Genomic DNA, 17,248 nt, shown 5'->3' on the forward strand with positions numbered 1-17,248 from the left:
TCGTATTCTCATCTCCGGATCCGGACGAATTCCCATTCACTGGCGAAGTTTGCATTTCGGACTCGGTGGACCGCGCTCTCCCAGGGCGTTTTCCTCAAACGTTCCAAGCCCGGAGAATCAGACCAGCGCTCAGCTTTCCTCGGCATGCGAACAATCTCATTTCTTGATCTGTTCGACAGCTACTCGAAATCCTTGCCCTCGTCGACGCATCATCGGCATTGGGCGAGATCGATCTCGGACGATCCTGAGCTGCCAAACTCCCAAGTCTATGTGCGCGCACTCTAACTCCTCGGGTCGAGGAAACCAGGAAGACCGAGCACACGCGATTCAGGAGAAATATCTTGGTGCCGTCGGGAACACCGGCCCCGCAATCGAAGATGAGCGAGAAACGACCCACATAGTGGTTCACCGATCTAAATGAATGAATACTCTCCCTTGATTGTTTCCGGGAGGAATCTATCGAAGTCCGCAACGACTCGCTTCTTTGAGTCCGGAATCGGGAGCTCTTCTCCCGTTCGGCCAGATTGATTCTGGACAGGATCAGTAGTTACCTTTGGCGGTTCGAGGAGAACGATCCGGCTGAGATTTCAGAACATCTCTGTTCGGAATAAGGGATGCCATGCTTCTTTTCGAAGAAGTGTACGTCAACAATGCCCGTGCCCGAACACAACCGCCTGACTCGCCGCGGAGTGTGGAGGACCACAGACGCATGCGGACACGAGCATTCAGTCAGCCAGTCAATCGGTCCGTCCGTCCGTACGTCTGCTGCCAAAAAGAGCCACCAAAGCACCACCATCATTTCTCCATCGCCTCCACCGCTGAAACTTCTCGCTGTCTGTGTCAAGAAATCTGTTTGAAATTTGACGCCTTCTTTCCGTAGAGTTTTAGTTATTGCGAGTGAGTCTGGGCGCAGTCGCGAGCTGGAGACTATTCTAGACGAGTGATCTGTTGTAGTCGCAGTTCATCGTTCGGTGCTCTCCAAATCGAGCTCCAAGCTGATTCTCGCAGCTCGACCTAGAATTAATTATGAAAGGACAGTCATGATGCGAGGTCCTTCCCACGGGAGAAACATCTTTCATCCGATTTTATTATGGATACTTTTTAATTAAACATCGACGATCATCCATAGTGGTTGAGAACATTGATCATTGCCGGGACGAAAGATCGGTACTTGAGCTTCTTGGGAATCATCGGTTTCGGGAGCTCCGTGCACTCTTTGGACTCGGGTGTGAATTTACCGCATGGGCCATCAAGCAGGTTCTCGCCGATGCGGTAAACCATATCTTTGAGGAACTCCGCGGCCTCCTCCGGGCACTTGGCGCGGGCTCGAGTCTCCATGCATTTGGAGTAGGTCTGGATGGAACTGTAATGGAGAACTCTGAGCGTCGGATCCCGATTCAGGAGCCTGCTGGCACATGTGACGCCAACGCACCCGAGCCGTACGTACCAACAACTGTGGGCCAGTAGGTGTTGTCTCTTCTCGAGCTTCACGGCGGCCTCCATCAACGCAGTCATTTCTTTGTTGCAGGCACTCAGCTCAGCGGACGCTGTATTCCAGCACGGTGTATGCTTCAGATACTCGGTCTGCTTCTCACCGTAGCAGCGACCGTGGAGCTCTTCTCCCGAGCTATCTAGGAGCAGCCTCATGACGCCTGCACAGATTGGCACAATTATAGAGGGTACTTTTCAGGTTTCCCTTGAGCTAGGATAGGTTCTCTCTCTTACCTCCGGCTACTCCTTTGATACACGTTCTCGTGTAGTCTTCGATCCATTCGAAAGTTTTGTTATCACTCATACACGAGGCCTCCAGACCGGCTTTGTCGACTGGTTGTGTGTTAGAAGTCGTCGAATACAGTAGGAGAGTCCCGGCGACCTGATCGAATTTCTCCTCGTCGCACACAGCAGCACCAAGGGTAAGATGTAGGAGCAGTGAGCCTGGGGTTTCAAGTAATTCATGAGCTCCTCCTTTAGGACGATTGATTGCGATCATGACATCAATGCTCGTATTCATCGATTGCTTGGAGACCTCCAGTGTCACGAGGATTCGAGGGGTCCGGGTGGCTAGTACGGACACGATTTAAAAGTAAAAGTCTCACCTAGCAGAGCAGACCTGAGGAGCATTTTTGAGATTTTTTCTTTCCGTTTCCTGTGAAATAACCTCGCCGCGATATACTCACGCAGCACTGAACCACCGGCTTCACATTCAACACTGGACAGCGCACAGATTCTCAATGAGACACGAGTTTTACTTCTCTTTCTTTCTGTTCCATGAACCCTCGCCGAGCTGTGACCCCCAGCATCTACCGGTCGATATTTTCCGTGGCCCACTTCTGAGGAAGAAAAACTATCTGCACAGCGAATGAGATTCCAATATGACGTTCCTCCTATATGGCTTCGACTTTCTGTCGTTCGGCGGATTTGCGTTCACCAGCCTCTGCTCTTCGAACTATTCCCCAATCCACGTCGGAATCTTCGGATAGCGCGGAGCCGTCAACGACTCCGGGGACGCTCAGGATCTTGGCTCCATGTCGAGAACCATGGAATGAACGGTCGCGTTCGAGTATGCGGAGAGTGCACGCCTGAGAGAGAGCTTATCGGAAACGTTCGTTCTGCGACCGAATACAAGGTTAGCGTGCCATCCGAAGGTCCTCGGCACGATTTTGAATCAAAAACTCCGATCGAATTGTGCAGTAGAGAAAACAGCTTGTTGTTCCAAAGATAGGCAGCCATGGTAGACAGAAAAGATAATTGAAGGTCGGAATGACCAGAGGTCGATCGAAGTTTGCCTGTAGGTCAATACGATAGGAGGAGCAACAGATCGCTTCTGCATTGGTCCTTACGAGCATCCAGAGCGAATTTCGACCGTTGACGTTCCGCGTAGAATTTCTGGTTCTCGAAATAGACTTTCGGGAGCGGCTTCTGTACAATTAAAACCCCGATAATCCCAAAGTGGCAAAAACGATCGGACGATGACGTCATACTACGGGTAGAGACAGAATCAAAACAACAGATTCCGACTTGACCGTCGGACGTCGGGCTCAGCCAGCGCAATCCGGTTTTCGTCCACGAATATCTCTTCTGCCGCGCGAAACAAAGACAATCTCGTCGGGCGAACCTCTGATTCTGAGGGATGCTAAAGCTCGTGATAGCATCCGTGACCCCGAGGATGTTATATATCGCGTCGATTCCCGGCTGTCCAAAAGAATCAAGGGCCTTCGACATCTCGTTTCCAGACGACAGCAAGCTGTCTCCCGATACCGTGGTTTCTCATCCCATGCTGGAACTTATGTACGGCTCACTCGGCCCCTCTAGCATTAAAGTCCATGATGTGAAAGACTTCATTCCTCTGATAGGGCACTCGAGTCTAATTCACGCCGATGCGTGTGGCTTTATTCACTGACCGATACTAATAATACAATTGATTGCTAATAAGATGCTGCGCCGTCTCAATACGATGCGCCTCTTGGAGAGCTTCGATGAGTCTGCTGAGTGCACTTCCCCCGGCCAGACACTCTTGGAGATTGTGGACGGAGATTCCCGCTCTATGGTCGGTCACCCGATCCTGTGCGAAATTGTACGTCCGGATTTTCTCCGACCTTCCTGCGGTACCCACCTGAAAAAATATCTAGTGAACACGGTTCTCCCTTGACAGAAGTCATGACCCGATGCGAGATCCCACGAAGATTCGTGGTCGTTACCTGGAGTTTCCTTTCCGATCGCACTCTATTTGCCTCTTTGGAGACCTTCAAGTCGAACAGCTTCGCTCGGAGTTTCTTCATCGCGGCTTCCTTATTCATCAGTTGGGAGCGTTCGATATCGGCTTCAACCATGATCCCTTTAAGCATTGTCGGCCTAAATTGAGTTTGACTGCTGGGACGTTCCTTGTCTCAGGTCCCGGCAGTTTGCGGGAGGTATAATTTTGCGATTGTTCCGACTTCGGATCTCCGGCTCCCTTCTAAGGATTTCCCCCTTATTTCTACTCACCGCTTGGCGTATGCAATATTTGAACCGCGCTCTCGGTTTTATTGACGTGTTGACCACCGGGACCGCCGGCGCGCTTGAATTTCATGATCAAGTCCTTGGGATCGATTTCATCGTCAATCTGAAACATGGAGATACTGTTCGCAATCAGCGCTCCCCAACTCCATGGGAAATGTCACCGAGAGTCCGTTGCGGGAATCTACCGTCGGGAGTCACTGACCTCGGCGGGGCATGCCAGCACCGCCACTGTCGCGGTACTCGTGTGAATCCGGCCGCCGCGCTCGGTTTTGGGCGTTCTCTGCACTCGGTGAACACCCGATTCAAATTTCATATGTCTGCCGACATTCGCTCCGCAAAGGTGCAGGGTGCCGCTTCGCAATCCGCCTGAATTCAGAGGACGATGCGGGTTACAGCGTGCCGGATGGAAGGACCTGAACTCTACGAGTCCTCTCGCTCTCTCCTACTATGGGTGTGAGATGTAGCGACGGACCTGATTCTGATTCGGCAAATTCCACGACGTTGACGCCCCAGCCAGCGTTCCGGGCATAACTCGAGTACATCTTGAATAGATCGCTGTTGAAAAGCATGGCTTCCTGGCCTCCGACTCCAGCAGAAAACTCAACCAGGATCTCATCGGTGTCTTGAAGCTCATAGGGTAGAATGTAAAGCCAAGCCTGTTCGAGATGTATCAGATCCTTAGGAACGCTTTTCTCGTGGCGCTCTTCCAACATGTAAGATGTTTGTTCATTCAAGAGAAGTTTCCGACTTGCTACGCTGAAGGAAAGCGACTCACCTCGTTCGACAAGTCTTTCAATTTCCGCACACAGACGTCGATATCCTTCTGGGCGATTTCAGCCATTTCTTTCTCATCAGAAGCTCGCATCTCTGCAAAATCTCCCGCTCATTCTCCCAATCTCGCAAATCGCAAGAAGGCGATGGGGAGATCTGTCTCTCCGCAATCCCTGGCCGGGACACGCTGATGAAACCTTACAGAACAACTTGCGGGCAACCAACCTGAGCACAACTCTTCCAGGTTGTGGATCTCGTTGAGGACTGCGGAGGCTCTTCCGTAAATTGAACTCAACGTTCTAAGACGTTGCTGATTGATCCCGCTGATCTTCCTGGTTGTTTTGGCTTCGTTGGCCAAAAAGTTCTCGATGTTCGCCAAATACGCATTGACCTTGCTGTCTCGGAAATCGAGATCGAGATTCGCCGCTGAAGAAAACGATCTGACGCGGATCCGAATCATCTTCGCGGTTTTGACAGCACACCTCACCACGGACATCTGCAACGCATCCGATAAGCTGCAGGATCTCTCTAGACTCGACTCCGTGTAGATTCCCCCATCAGCTCGAGCAGTCCTGCCACCCGCCCACCAGATGACTTCTGATCGATCTCGGGATCAACGACATTCGAGGGACATCGGATCGAGAAACTAAGCGAGAGATCGTCTGACGGTATGAGCAGCTAGTCTAGTACACTCGGAAGCTACGGTATCCAAACCAAAACAGTTGCAAACACCCACCGCTCCCCATAATATCCTCTTCAAGTTCCTGAACGTAAAATCCTCTTGAGGAGGATGTGCTAAGAGGAGACGAGAACCTACACCTTGCGTCTCTTTCAACCAATGAAAACACGCAGAATTCGAGTTTTCCTTAAGTAATTATTTTATTTACCAAATGTACAGTATCGATGTTATATCTGGCATTCATCAACATCGATTGATTCACGGAACGACAATCTGATTCAGGTCTCAAACGCCTCTCATCACGTTCACCCTCTTCATCCGACTCAATTGGTTACTCCATTGTTGTGTTTTTTTTCCTCCATTTCCAGTGGTTTCTTCCGAATGTTCGGTTACCTACGACGATTTCTCCCCGACATACACAGTCGTTTTACGCTTTCCGTCGATGTCTCTGTAGGTTTACTCGAATCGATTCGTTCGTCGATCGTGTTACTCGTAATCTGTGTCTGTGTGCGTGTGTGTGTGTGTTTGTCTGACATGATCGTCTGTATCCGTGTTAAATTATTTCTACGGTCTCGTATCAAAGGAAATGTACAAGTCATAACAACGAATAGTCCACTTTTTACAATGGAATTCAGAGGCTGTCAAGAAAAACAAGGAGACGCGATCTCACTCCTCTGAATGACTCGAAAAGGTTTCATGGTTCTGCGGGTTCTCCCGCCTGCCGACTTCCGTATCGGGTAGGGACAAATTTAAATGCCCAACGTAACGAGTCACTGTGAAAACTGCTTGTGGAGAGGAACAATGGCTTCAACAGTGTGGCCTACGTGGTCAGTACTCTTGAAATGTGGTCACGAGTTCCTCTACGGCTTCAAACAATTCCTTCCCTCCAATGTCTGTTTGACTCTTTCCCAGAGAGTTGGGATCACAAAGAAAGAATATTCGTCGATTAATTTCCAGCATTCTCACTATGTACACACAGCGTCAGAATTTTCTTTCGTGTGTCTCCGGCTAATACAATTCGTTTCCACGTTCCTTCCCCGTCAAACATTCTAGACTCGCGCTACGGAGCCCGACCGTGACCGGACAATTCCGTCATCGTCCTATCTAGACTCCATTTCTCAACGTAACTGTGTCATTATTATTCCCGTTGGAATCCTCGAGGTGGTGCGAAGCTTGCTCCTGCATCCGCAACATCCGTTTACGCCTCTTGGACCACATTTCGTGACAGTCCTGGTTCCTGGGCAGCTCAGGAGGACGCAAGTCTCCGAACTGGACATCACAGAGCCAAGGACATTGCAGAGCTTTTTCGGCTGTAATACGTTTCTCGGGATCGAGCTCGAGCATCTGATCGAGGAGATCGAGAGCCTGGCTCGGTATGAAACAGAACTTCTGCCGAACCTTTCGGGGATGTTGTTTCTTCGGCTTGAATTGTGAGAATAATGGCAGATTTATCACTCGCGGCCATACTGATGGTGTGGGCGTTCCGCACACTTGCGATATAATGTCGAGCTGTTGCATCTCCTGACTCGCCTTGAACAGAGGTTCTTTGGTGAACAGCTCTCCAAGGATGCAGCCGCAGCTCCATACGTCGATCGAGGGACCGTATCGTTCCTCTCCTAATAAAAGCTCGGGCGGTCTGTACCACAGCGTGATAACCTTGTTCGTATAGGGTCTGTCCTTGTCTTCCGCGTTGTAGTAGCGCGCAAGTCCAAAATCGGCTAATTTGATTTGACCTTGATTGTTCATGAGGATATTTGAACACTTGATGTCTCGATGGAGGAAGTTTTTCCGATGACAGTACGAGAGGCCTTCGAGGAGTTGCTTCATGAACGATGCGATGTGGTTCGGCTTGAACTCCACGAGACCCGATTCGAGCAGACCCATCAAATCGTGATCCATATATTCAAACACTAGATAAAAGGCACCCTTGTCTTTTCGGAAGTCCAGAGCGTCCGATTTGTCGGTTACGACCTCCATCAGGTTCACGATCGAGGGATGATTCAGTTGACGTAGAATTTTGATCTCGCGAATAGCGGTGATAGGGAAACCTTCTTTTTCGTTCTCCATGCGTACTTTCTTCAACGCGACCATGGTGCCGCTCAACCGGTCCCTCGCTTTGTACACCTGGCCGTAAGTTCCCTCGCCAATCTGTTGCACAATGTCGAAAACGTCAACGCATCGTTCGCCCCAATTCGGTAGATCGTCGTCGGAATCGTTTCGGTTCAAAATCGTCGGTCGTCTAAACGTTTCCATCGAGCCGGTCGCCAGCGAGTTCTGTTCCCGGCCGTTCCTTTCAGTATTGCGACTGTGGTCTCGTCGGAGATCTTCGACACTGATACCGGGCGGCATCGGAAGCTCACGGACCCCCCGCCGCGGAGGCGTGGGAGCCCGCTCCGCCCGCATGGGGGGCGGCGACCGGGGCAGAGGCGGTTGCGGATGCTGCGCGTGAGACGTCGGCTGCCATGCGTCGTCTTTCGGAACGGACTGATTTGGTAGAGGTGGTGCAGCCGCCGAGGCGGCCGCAAGGGCCGATCCCGCCGCTCCGGCGACATTGGACGATAGCGGGAGCGAGCCTGCCGACGCGGCCGTCACCGACGAGCTCGAAGCGGACGCAGAAGTGTGTCTTTTCGCAAGTTCCTTGCCCTTCGGAAGCTTTCGGAGCTCAGAGGCGAAGGAATTGGAGAACGCGGGGTTGTCGACGGGCGACAAGGATTGGCTCGGTCGACGGGGCCGATGATTCGATCTGCGCGGCGGCGTCGGAGGCGAAGGGGACCGCCGACTTTTCCGTACGCTCCTGCTGCTCCCGCGGTAGCCGTTCGCTGGACTTCTGCTTCTCGAACTGGATCGCGGTCGCCTCGACGAGTACGACGACGGGCTTGGCGTGTGATGGTCCCGGTAGCTCTGGTATTTTTTGGAGACGGGGGGCGTTCGTCGGGGTCGAGTCAACGGACTGGGACTTCGCACGGTGCGGTATCGCGAGCCGGCCGGCTGATGCCGATACGAGTCGGGCAGCAGCTCTCTCGACGACGACGAAGACGACACGTAATTCGATGAGCGGTGATCGGACGACGAGTACGGAAAATCATACGGATACCGGTTGCTTCGCGGTGGTGTCGAACTAGGGAGGGGCGAGTATCGCTTGCTGTGTTTGCGGCTGCTCTCAGAGTTGTTATTCCGGCTGCTGGACTTTCGTTTCGATTCCCCTCGGTCACCACCTCGGTGATCGGGAGACGAATCGACGACTCCTTCCTCATCCTCGAGACTAGAGCCCGAGGATACGGTTTCGTACTCGGCCAGACGACCATGTTCCCTGCTGTCCTTGTCTCGTCGCTTCCGCTCTTTCTTGTGTTTCTTGGCTTTCTTGTGATGAGATGACTTGCCCATGACTCGATCCAGTGCGCAGTGATCGATCGTATGTCGTCGCGGATCTCGAATGCCCAGTCGGTCAGTGTGATTTGTACGGCGATGAGAATGTTATGACTGCTGCCACTGCCGCTGCTGCGCCGTTGCTTTGAGCTGCTGCTTCGAAGGGACGTCCACTCTCCATTCGGTGACTCCCTCTGCAGACGAACCCTCAAAACTAGCCGATTCTGCAAAGCCACTCGTTAGCTATAAATTATTGCTGTCCATTCATTGTTCGGGGATTCGGACACTCGAGGTACATACAGAACGTGAGGGTCCTTGCCACCAATTAGCACGAGAAATTCGCTTTTTATGGAAATGCGGAGCCACAAATAGATCTCATGTTTAAGCTCTCGTCGACGATGTCGGGAAGACCGCTAAGCGAAAAGCTTCCGGATCAGCCCAGGTCCGTTCGACATGCGACGCAATAAACTGACTCGAAGCTCTGATCTTCAGTGGAGATTACGAGGAGCGGCTGGGTGTGCGCAGAATAAAGCCCCCGGCTACTGGACTTCCGATCATCGAGGCGATCTCTTGACCCGCACGACGAGTACATCAACTGAACGTCTCGGATCACTCAAGCGGAGTTTCGATCTCAAAGTTCGTTCAAACAACTCGTGACCGAAATCCAGATCAGCTGGGGCATGCAATGTGGACTTACGTTTGCAATTTGCTTATTGTTGCTCCGGAATCATTCGACACTGCCTCGACTACCGCTGCTCAAAAACACACAAGTCGTGCCGCAAGTTGCCTCTGAGGATAAAAGCCGAACCAGACGGTTGTGATATCAACGCGGCAATTTCAAATGAGCTTTCCCGGCCACGCCCGGGGCGAGCTCCGAGCGTTCCTGGAGATCACCGTCGATGCTGCGAAGCTGTTCCCGAGCCGTCTTCGGTTCCGTCGGATTCACCCTCAAGACATGAGCTCCCGATGAGCACCGGATTCGAGCATCAATCGGAGTCGAAAATACGTAGCTGGGTCGACCGTCCTCTCCTACTGTGCTGCATATACCATCCCGCACATGATAATCAGATTGTACGGAAGAACGGATGAATGGCGTTTTTTCTTCAGGGAATGTTCCGCTAAAAACACCATGGAGTTCGGGGCCTCAATTTTCCATGGGGAATTCCGTACTAATTGAAGAAACTTGATCATCCAAGGAAAACGGAATCAGTCGACGGGAGAGTGAAGACGATGATGTCGCTGATCTTTGCTGAGAGCGCGAGCGCTCCGGGCGCTCCTCAACAATTTTCGTCTTCGACGGACCGACCTCCCACATTGGCAGCAGCACATTTCGCTACAGATCACGCTGCTGCTGATGCTTACGTATCCGGGAGCGAGCGAGTCAAAACATATAAGATTTCGAGAGCAGTATAATCGCGGTTCCCGCTCCCCTTGCAGCCGCCGCGATGGCCTCGGGGAATCCGTCCACTTCGAGACGAGCGAATCGCACTCAGGAGGGGCAGGGCTCGGATTTGGGTAAGATATTATAGGACCGCCGACACGCCTGACGCGCAGGGTGCCTTACATCCTTGGACTTCGACAATCCGACTAGCATGATCGCCCTCTAATTCGGAAGGATCGAGAATCGTCCGATCGTTGGCCAAGCTGTTAGCTTGAGAATTGAGAATCTCGCACTCGCGAATAGAATCCCACCAAGTGGTAGGGGCCATCAAGCAGATTTTTTCCCTAACAGCAACCGTAAATCCGACTATCGCAATTCTGGCGATTCACATTATATGTAGAGGTCGTCTGAGCGAGATAGAAGCCATGAATGATGCACGACCCATCGGACCCAAGGCACCCGTCCAATTCATCAGGAAAGGAGAAACCCTCGATCAATCATATGACTCGCCCATGAGGAGCACGCTCGCGTAAGTGCTTGGCTCGACGCTCGACTTCATTTCTTCCGGTCGCTACCACGTGAGTAGCCTGATTTGCCCCAGGACGTCTTCGGTATCCTCGCGATCGATCAAATGCTCTCCAGTAGAGCTTGAACAAAAATCATCATCATCAGCGTCCGGTGAAGGGTCGTCTGCAACATATGAAATCGAACTAGACGTCAAGGTAATTCCCTGTTCGATCCGATTCCCTGGGCATTCGTCGTCTCTCTTCAGAAACTTTGGCACTGAATATTCTTTCCCTCTCGCTCTTAGGCCCAACTTTTCCCCCCATTCTCCCGCGGACCAGGAGATGTTCCAGGTCCAGATAACTCTGCGGTGGGAGATCTGAACATAGGGCCCTTTAATTCTGGGAAGAGCCGGGTGTAGCCTTAAGGAAAACTGTAATCGACCCGATCGTCAACGCTCACTACTCGGACTCAAGGTTAGAGATCTGAATGAGAGATCGTTCGAGTTCAGTTCAGTCTGGATCCAGGTTCTGGGAGGTGACAGCTGTTTGGAAAACAGCTCCCTGTAGATGGCCCCCTCATTCATGGCGTTCACTCTCTCGAGCTCCGCGAAATTCCTTTGTCCTCATTTCGACTATCATATGTAATGCAAATCCTGACCGCAATATCGCCGCGGAATTTCTGGAGAGCCATCTGGCGATTGAAATGTTCTGCTCGGAGAGTGGAAATCCTTGTTCTCCGAACTTCGTTCCTTGTGCGATAACTCACTGTTTTCTCTTGCATCCAGATGGCGGATCCTCTGGCTGGAGTTGACGGTCACATTCAGGAGAACCTCTGCCATGACGTCATAAAGGAAGCCTTAGAATCGGGAAGGGATCTACGTGAATATTCGAGGAGTGTCGATCAGCAGTTGAAGGGAACGGAAGACGAAGCAATCAAAGATTACATGGAAAACTGCAAAGATATCGCTGCGTTACACAATGAAATTGCCTCTTGTGACGGTATACTACAGGTCATGGAGAACATACTCCGGGGATTCCAGGTGGGAAAATAGTACGGAACCGCTCGTATCCTCGTTGATGGCGATTCCCGCATCTACTCTCGGTCCGGGCAGACCCCAAATGAACGAGGCAGGCTCTCTAATGAGCAGCTCCTTAACTTCCAGAACGACTTGGGCTCAATCTCGTCTGAGATCCAGAGTCTTCAGCGACAGTCAGTGGCCATGAATCTCCAGCTGAAGAATCGTCAAGCTGTCAAAGGGGAATTGAGTCAATTCGTTGACGACTTCATTGTCCCGGAGTCCACAATCAACGTTATCCTGGATTGCCCTGTTACCGACGAGGAGTTCCTCGCGCAACTGTCTCTCCTAGATCAGAAGATATCATTCGTGAAAGTTCAAAGTTTCAAAGAAGCCTCATCTTGTCAGGACGTCAAGGACATTCTGGACAAAGTAATTCATCCTCCTTGTGAGCGAATATACCTATCGGACACTCCCGTAGAGCCTTGCCCTCGGCTCGTTGGACTGGCAGAGGAATCTAAGAACTGGTTACGTTTCAGCTCAAAGTCTGCGCCGTCACGAAGATTCGAGAGTGGCTCCTCCAAAAAGTGTTCTCCTTCCGGAAACCCAACGCCAACTTCCAGCTTCCGCAGAACGCCATGCTCAAGCACAAACTCTTCTTTCAATTTTTGGCCACTCACGAACGAGAAGTCGCCAAGGAAGTTAGAGAGGAATATGTTAACACAATGAGCAAGGTCTACTACTCTTATTTCAAAGCCTACCATAGCCGTCTCATGAAACTTCAGTTCGACGACGTTCCGGACAAAGACGATCTGATGGGCGTGGACGACACACCGAAATGGGGACTGTTCAATAAGCCGTCCCTAAAAAATCGATCGACGATATTCACTTTAGGGAACCGCAATGCCGTCATGTCCGTCGAGTTGGAGGCTCCGGTTATCGTGCCTCATGCTTCAGCAAAAAATGAAAAACACTATCCGTTCGAGCAGCTGTTCCGTTCCATGCAGTACGCGCTCTGTGATAACGCGGCTCGAGAATACCTTTTCATCTCGGAGTTCTTCCTCTTGACGAAATCCGGCGCCGCAGAAGCGTTCGATAGTATCATGGGGAAGAGCATGTCGATGTTCGCAAAGTACACGGAGACCTTCGTCGCGGAATGTTTCGATTCCATCGCGCTTTTCCTCTGCATTCACGTTGTGCATAAGTTGCGGATACTGATGCACCAACGTAATGTGCCGGTTCTTGATAGCTACTGGGACGTCCTGGTCGCCAATATTTTCCCGCGCTTCGAAACCATCCTCAGACTGAACATAAACTCCATCAGAGATTGCGATCCGTCTAAATTAGGGAGCATCGACAATCGACCACACTACATAACGAGGCGGTACGCAGAATTCTCCGCGGCTATCGTAAGCATCAATGAGAATCACCCGGACGAGAGAGTGAGCATCCTGCTGGGGCAGCTTCAGATGGAGGTCGAGAACTTCATCTTGAAAATGGCGGCGGAGTTCAATGGGCGGAAGGATCAACTTATTTTTCTTATCAACAATTACGATATGATGCTCGGCGTCTTGCAACAAAGAACCCACGAGGATTCAAAGGAAACCACGAACTTCAGAACCTTATTGACGGCTCGTCAGAACGAATACGTTGAGCAGATTCTCACGATTCATTTCGGAGGAATGATGACTTTCATCAAGGAATGCGAGTTCTACATCGAGAAAGGTTCGACCTCGCGTAATATTCTGAGCTTTTCGATACTCTCATCTTCTCTCGGAACGAATCGCATGCCTCAGGACTTCGATGTGGCTCAGTTCTTCCCGCCTTGAGCTCGGTGCGGTCTAAGGAGGGGGGCCGGAAGCGGATTGTAATGAATGAGGGATGCCATGAGAATATTTCTTGTTTCTTCCAGGTCAGAGCGAAAAACTGGAGAAAGAATCGCACAAGGTTGCCACTCTCGTCAGAGGTTTCAACTCCGGTTGGAAGAAAGCAATCGACGACATGAACGCGGATTTCATGAAAACTTTCACCAACTTCAAATGCGGGACCAATATCCTTCAAGAAGCTCTCAAACAGTTGCTGCAATACTACCATCGCTTCAATAAGGTTGTCTCGCAACCGCCCCTCAACGCCTTGCCCGTCCGGTCCGAGCTCATCAACATTCACCATCTTATGGTTGATATAAAAAAATACAAAGCAACATTCTGATTCCGGGGTTCCCTTGAGAGAAATCAATATCGAACGTCAATATACCCGGTGTCTCCCGTTGTGCTCACGCAATCAGACGTGCTTGTGATATAGAGAAAACCATGTATAGATAAGGGGACAATTTTATCAACTAAAGACAATTTTGGTCACGGTTACGGTGCGAGTTCATTCGGGCATTCTTTCCGTGTAGCTCTTTGGTGACGAGTCGGGAAGACTCGTTCCTCACCAACAGAGCCAGTCCTGCGAAGAGCCTGTCACCGGGGGGAATCTTCGAGGGAAGCCGCTCCAGCGGATCCGGCTCCGGCGTTACCGGAATAAATTCCCATGCTGGAGGGAAAGAAGAGGCCAACGAATTTCGTTCTGATAAGTGGATGAAGTTCTTTATTAAGAGTGCTTTAAAATGTCCAACGAGGAAGGAGGATCCGATGTTTTAGGAACTAGGCTTGTTTAGCGAAGAACGTTTTGCTGGCCTTCGTATCCGGGATCATCGTGTCAGCTCCGGGTTTCCAGTTTGCAGGACACACTGAAAATGAGGAATTCTGAGTTCGGCGTCCTCTGAGTCAACTCCCATGGGATGAGAACTGGGTTCAGAGATGGCGAGATCCGAAGGTTCGACCCAGCCAATGCAGAATCATCCGGCATCAGACAACAGCTTAGGATTATACCGAAGCTCCATCAACAAAACGCGAGAGAAGGTAGGGAGGAAGGAAGAAAAAAGGAGCTAATGTGCGGTAAATGCATGCAGGAGAGTAACAAATCGTGCGGGACTCGTACTCTGGGAGTTTTGGCATCGGGTGCGAAATGTTCGACAGATTCTGGACTGAGGGGTCGCTTTTTGCTTTCGGGTTGTTCTCGCTGCGCTTCTTCGCCGCAATTGTCGTTCAGGTTCTTACCCTCTCCATGTTTGTCAACGAACTGGAACGCCTGCACCAAACGCAAGGTTTCGTCGACCGAGCGGCCTACAGGTAGATCGTTGACGGTAATTTGACGTAAAATGCCTTTTCCGTCGATGATGTACAGCCCTCGGAAAGTGATTCCTTCTTTCTCTTCGAGGACATCGTACGCGCGAGCAATATCCATGCTCTTGTCAGCGAGCAAGGGGATGTTCATTCCACCGAGACCGCCTTCCTTGCGAGGAGTGTTGATCCAGGCCAGATGACTGAAGTGGGAATCGGTGGAACAGGCGATCAATTCACAGTTGATGTCCTGAAATCGAGGGAAACTTGTTTAGGACGGATCGACGAGGAAAGTCGACCAAGGACACAATGTGCACGGAACGATCCCGTAGACGTCCAACTCAGATTTGCGAACGCACCCTGAATTTCTGAGCGGCTTCCGAGAAAGCGATGATCTCGGTGGGGCAAACAAAAGTGAAGTCCAAGGGATAGAAGAAAAGAATGACGTATTTTCCCTTGTAGTCAGACAGCTTGATCGTTTTGAACTCTCCGTCGACGACTGCCGTTCCTTGGAAGTCGGGAGCGGGTTGCGCAAGTTTCGGTGCCATTGTGGATTGCTAGAAGAAAAGCAGTTTTGAGAATCGCCAGAAAAAAATCTTCCCTCCCTCATGGGCTCCGGATGACTCGGGAAGAGGTGTCATTCTAACTGAGATTCTCCTAGCGTTCGATCCTGAAACCGCCGTATTAAGTCCTGACTTTTCGAGTCATCGTGTCCATTATGGATGCGTATAGCTCAATAATTCATTGTCCGTCGAATCCTTTCATCAAAGCCGAACGAGAAGAAAGTCCAGCAGAGATCGTGAATCGTGAAGAACGCGTTCGCGTATTGATGCGTGTTATGAGAAATGTATGACCAGCCCATAATTAGGGTCTGGTATAGCAGAACCAAGATTCGTTTTGTCACGGAATTCACGGACGTTCTCCGAGACGAGGTTCTCAGTCAAGCACCCAAGGTAAAGAATTCTAAGGTAGACGCGTGAAACTTGAGATTTTTTCGACCATCACCCGCGTGCGGACAAATTCTCAGCGATGGCAGGTGCGGATCGGGCAGCCTCGTCGCACACACTACAGCGATGGCTGCCGTCGGCGCCATGCTCGACCGTGTGCGTATAATTATGCTCTGGAAACTTCGGAGCTCATGGAGAGGCTGGAAGCCCCTAGATCTGAGGATGGGCACGTTTTCAAAATATTCAGCTCAATGCAGATGGAGGATACTCCTCAGTGGTTCGGTTCCGACAGCAACCTACGCGAAGTCCAAGTGTCCAAGCGGAACCGATAAGCTGCAGCGTCATTGCCCTCGGAGGGAAAAAATCGACGGCGTTTCAAAGGGGACAGCAGTGAGCCTTTCGACAAGCTTTGTCAGTGAGCAGAACCAAGAAACAGGATCATTTTCAGCAAGCGGACGTAGTCGGAGTAGGACACGACGAAGCGCCTCGGAAACGCAAATCACGATGCCGGTCAATTAGAGTAGAAGGTCCGCCCGCAATCTAATCTGGCAACTCGCTAAGAAAAACTGTCACGGGAAACATCACGCATTGCCCATGCCAAGCAAGAGAATCCCGATCCTCCAGTAAAGATTCAGGCATTTTAAAGTGGAGCGAGCTCGCCCAAAGCCGAGGATACGGTGTGCGCGAAGCGCGCGCGGGTCATCGCGAGGTGGCGGACGGCCACCGTAACGCTGAGCCCGTCGTCGGGGACAATCGGCAGAATCCACTGGACTTTTGACACTTGATATTCACAGCTATTGGCGGTGTCGGAAAATCCTCAAAGCACGAGCGAGCTCCAAGAATTTTTTTCATCAAAGCTTGGAGCCTACCAACCTTAAGTTGCGTGTTGACGGTGCTTCAAAGTTCCCTGGACGTGTTTCAGCAAATGCTTGCCGGCGACTGAGAACAGTGGTGCCGAGCGCTGCTGTAGACTTCTTCTTTTTCTTCTCTCATTCAGAACGATTGGACAGTAGCGCCGTGGCTGCTGGCACCGGCTTCAGCGGAACTTTCAAGGTCAATGAACGCGCCTGCGCGTTTTTTTTTTGATGAAGCCCCACCATATAGAGACCAAGCATCCCGGGGGAGCCTATGCTTCTGTGGGTATTCGCGCAGAGCTTCCGATCCGAGGAAGCATTCGATAATCCTCCTAATCTGATTGTGACCAGTAGTCATGCCGGGAGCGCTGGCGCAAATTTCGAAATAAGGCGCGAAAACAGCCACTCATGGCTCCATTATTGGGGAAACGAGTCGGGGTACGAATTGTCGGGCGGAATTTAGTGAATTCTGATTATTGTGGCGCGACTTATCGTTGATTTAAAGCGTGCGCGGACTCCTTCAGCGAGAGAAGTTCGGGAAGCATCCCAAGGTAAGTTCAAGCTC

General features: G+C 51.1%; 5 protein-coding genes across 6 annotated transcripts; 1 reads left to right on the forward strand and 4 right to left on the reverse strand.

Moving 5' to 3' along the window:
• Positions 1-1,048: 1,048 nt before the first annotated feature.
• LOC100901994 (uncharacterized) lies at positions 1,049-2,227 on the reverse strand. The gene is made up of 4 exons (XM_003748043.1): positions 2,097-2,227; positions 1,726-1,935; positions 1,448-1,652; positions 1,049-1,363 (listed from the first exon to the last, which is right to left on the reverse strand). The coding sequence occupies exons 1-4, from the start codon at positions 2,119-2,121 to the stop codon at positions 1,120-1,122; spliced, it is 684 nt and encodes a 227-aa protein (XP_003748091.1). The 5' UTR covers positions 2,122-2,227; the 3' UTR covers positions 1,049-1,119.
• Positions 2,228-3,368: 1,141 nt separating this feature from the next.
• On the reverse strand, positions 3,369-5,266 carry mRF1 (mitochondrial translation release factor 1). Its single transcript, XM_018641278.1, has 7 exons — positions 4,996-5,266; positions 4,775-4,866; positions 4,472-4,676; positions 4,202-4,365; positions 3,985-4,102; positions 3,699-3,835; positions 3,369-3,613 (listed from the first exon to the last, which is right to left on the reverse strand). The coding sequence occupies exons 1-7, from the start codon at positions 5,264-5,266 to the stop codon at positions 3,407-3,409; spliced, it is 1,194 nt and encodes a 397-aa protein (XP_018496794.1). The 3' UTR covers positions 3,369-3,406.
• Positions 5,267-5,634: 368 nt separating this feature from the next.
• On the reverse strand, positions 5,635-8,833 carry Cdk12 (Cyclin-dependent kinase 12). Its single transcript, XM_003748127.2, has one exon. It carries the CDS (start codon positions 8,831-8,833, stop codon positions 6,554-6,556), a length of 2,280 nt encoding a protein of 759 aa, XP_003748175.1. The 3' UTR covers positions 5,635-6,553.
• Positions 8,834-10,903: 2,070 nt separating this feature from the next.
• Vps52 (vacuolar protein sorting 52) lies at positions 10,904-14,258 on the forward strand. Its single transcript, XM_003748040.2, has 6 exons — positions 10,904-10,918; positions 11,008-11,176; positions 11,488-11,742; positions 11,866-12,150; positions 12,258-13,443; positions 13,631-14,258. The coding sequence occupies exons 3-6, from the start codon at positions 11,488-11,490 to the stop codon at positions 13,924-13,926; spliced, it is 2,022 nt and encodes a 673-aa protein (XP_003748088.1). The 5' UTR covers positions 10,904-10,918; positions 11,008-11,176; the 3' UTR covers positions 13,927-14,258.
• Positions 14,259-14,279: 21 nt separating this feature from the next.
• LOC100902521 (peroxiredoxin 1) lies at positions 14,280-16,849 on the reverse strand. 2 transcript variants are annotated; one of them, XM_018641300.1, is made up of 4 exons: positions 16,703-16,849; positions 15,242-15,439; positions 14,820-15,132; positions 14,280-14,449 (listed from the first exon to the last, which is right to left on the reverse strand). In XM_018641300.1, exons 2-4 carry the CDS (start codon positions 15,428-15,430, stop codon positions 14,364-14,366), a joined length of 588 nt encoding a protein of 195 aa, XP_018496816.1. In that variant the 5' UTR covers positions 15,431-15,439; positions 16,703-16,849; the 3' UTR covers positions 14,280-14,363. The 2 variants fall into 2 exon arrangements, with proteins under 2 accessions (XP_018496816.1, XP_018496815.1); XM_018641299.1 differs by lacking the exon at positions 14,280-14,449 and having other exon boundaries at positions 14,499-15,132.
• Between the last annotated feature and the right edge of the window lie 399 nt (positions 16,850-17,248).

This window comes from Galendromus occidentalis, unplaced genomic scaffold (genome assembly GCF_000255335.2).
Source record: "Galendromus occidentalis unplaced genomic scaffold, Mocc_1.1 scf7180000077527, whole genome shotgun sequence".
Lineage (NCBI taxonomy): Eukaryota > Metazoa > Arthropoda > Arachnida > Mesostigmata > Phytoseiidae > Galendromus > Galendromus occidentalis.

What these genes read in the sequence shown, in the direction of transcription:
- mRF1 (XM_018641278.1), bottom strand. Translation starts at nt 5,266, where the DNA reads ATGTCCGTGGTGAGGTGTGCTGTCAAAACCGCGAAGATGATTCGGATC. An exon ending in TGCTGGCATGCCCCGCCGAG is followed by an intron (nt 4,103 to 4,201) that starts GTCAGTGACTCC and finishes TCCATGTTTCAG; the next exon opens with ATTGACGATGAAATCGATCC. An exon ending in AATATTGCATACGCCAAGCG is followed by an intron (nt 3,836 to 3,984) that starts GTGAGTAGAAAT and finishes CAATGCTTAAAG; the next exon opens with GGATCATGGTTGAAGCCGAT.
- LOC100902521 (XM_018641299.1), bottom strand. Translation starts at nt 15,430, where the DNA reads ATGGCACCGAAACTTGCGCAACCCGCTCCCGACTTCCAAGGAACGGCA. An exon ending in AAGCCGCTCAGAAATTCAGG is followed by an intron (nt 15,133 to 15,241) that starts GTGCGTTCGCAA and finishes CCTCGATTTCAG; the next exon opens with GACATCAACTGTGAATTGAT.
- Vps52 (XM_003748040.2), top strand. Translation starts at nt 11,488, where the DNA reads ATGGCGGATCCTCTGGCTGGAGTTGACGGTCACATTCAGGAGAACCTC. An exon ending in ACATACTCCGGGGATTCCAG is followed by an intron (nt 11,743 to 11,865) that starts GTGGGAAAATAG and finishes CTTAACTTCCAG; the next exon opens with AACGACTTGGGCTCAATCTC. An exon ending in CGAGTTCTACATCGAGAAAG is followed by an intron (nt 13,444 to 13,630) that starts GTTCGACCTCGC and finishes TGTTTCTTCCAG; the next exon opens with GTCAGAGCGAAAAACTGGAG.
- Cdk12 (XM_003748127.2), bottom strand. Translation starts at nt 8,833, where the DNA reads ATGGGCAAGTCATCTCATCACAAGAAAGCCAAGAAACACAAGAAAGAG.
- LOC100901994 (XM_003748043.1), bottom strand. Translation starts at nt 2,121, where the DNA reads ATGCTCCTCAGGTCTGCTCTGCTAG. An exon ending in CCTCAGGTCTGCTCTGCTAG is followed by an intron (nt 1,936 to 2,096) that starts GTGAGACTTTTA and finishes TTGAAACCCCAG; the next exon opens with GCTCACTGCTCCTACATCTT. An exon ending in TATCAAAGGAGTAGCCGGAG is followed by an intron (nt 1,653 to 1,725) that starts GTAAGAGAGAGA and finishes CAATCTGTGCAG; the next exon opens with GCGTCATGAGGCTGCTCCTA.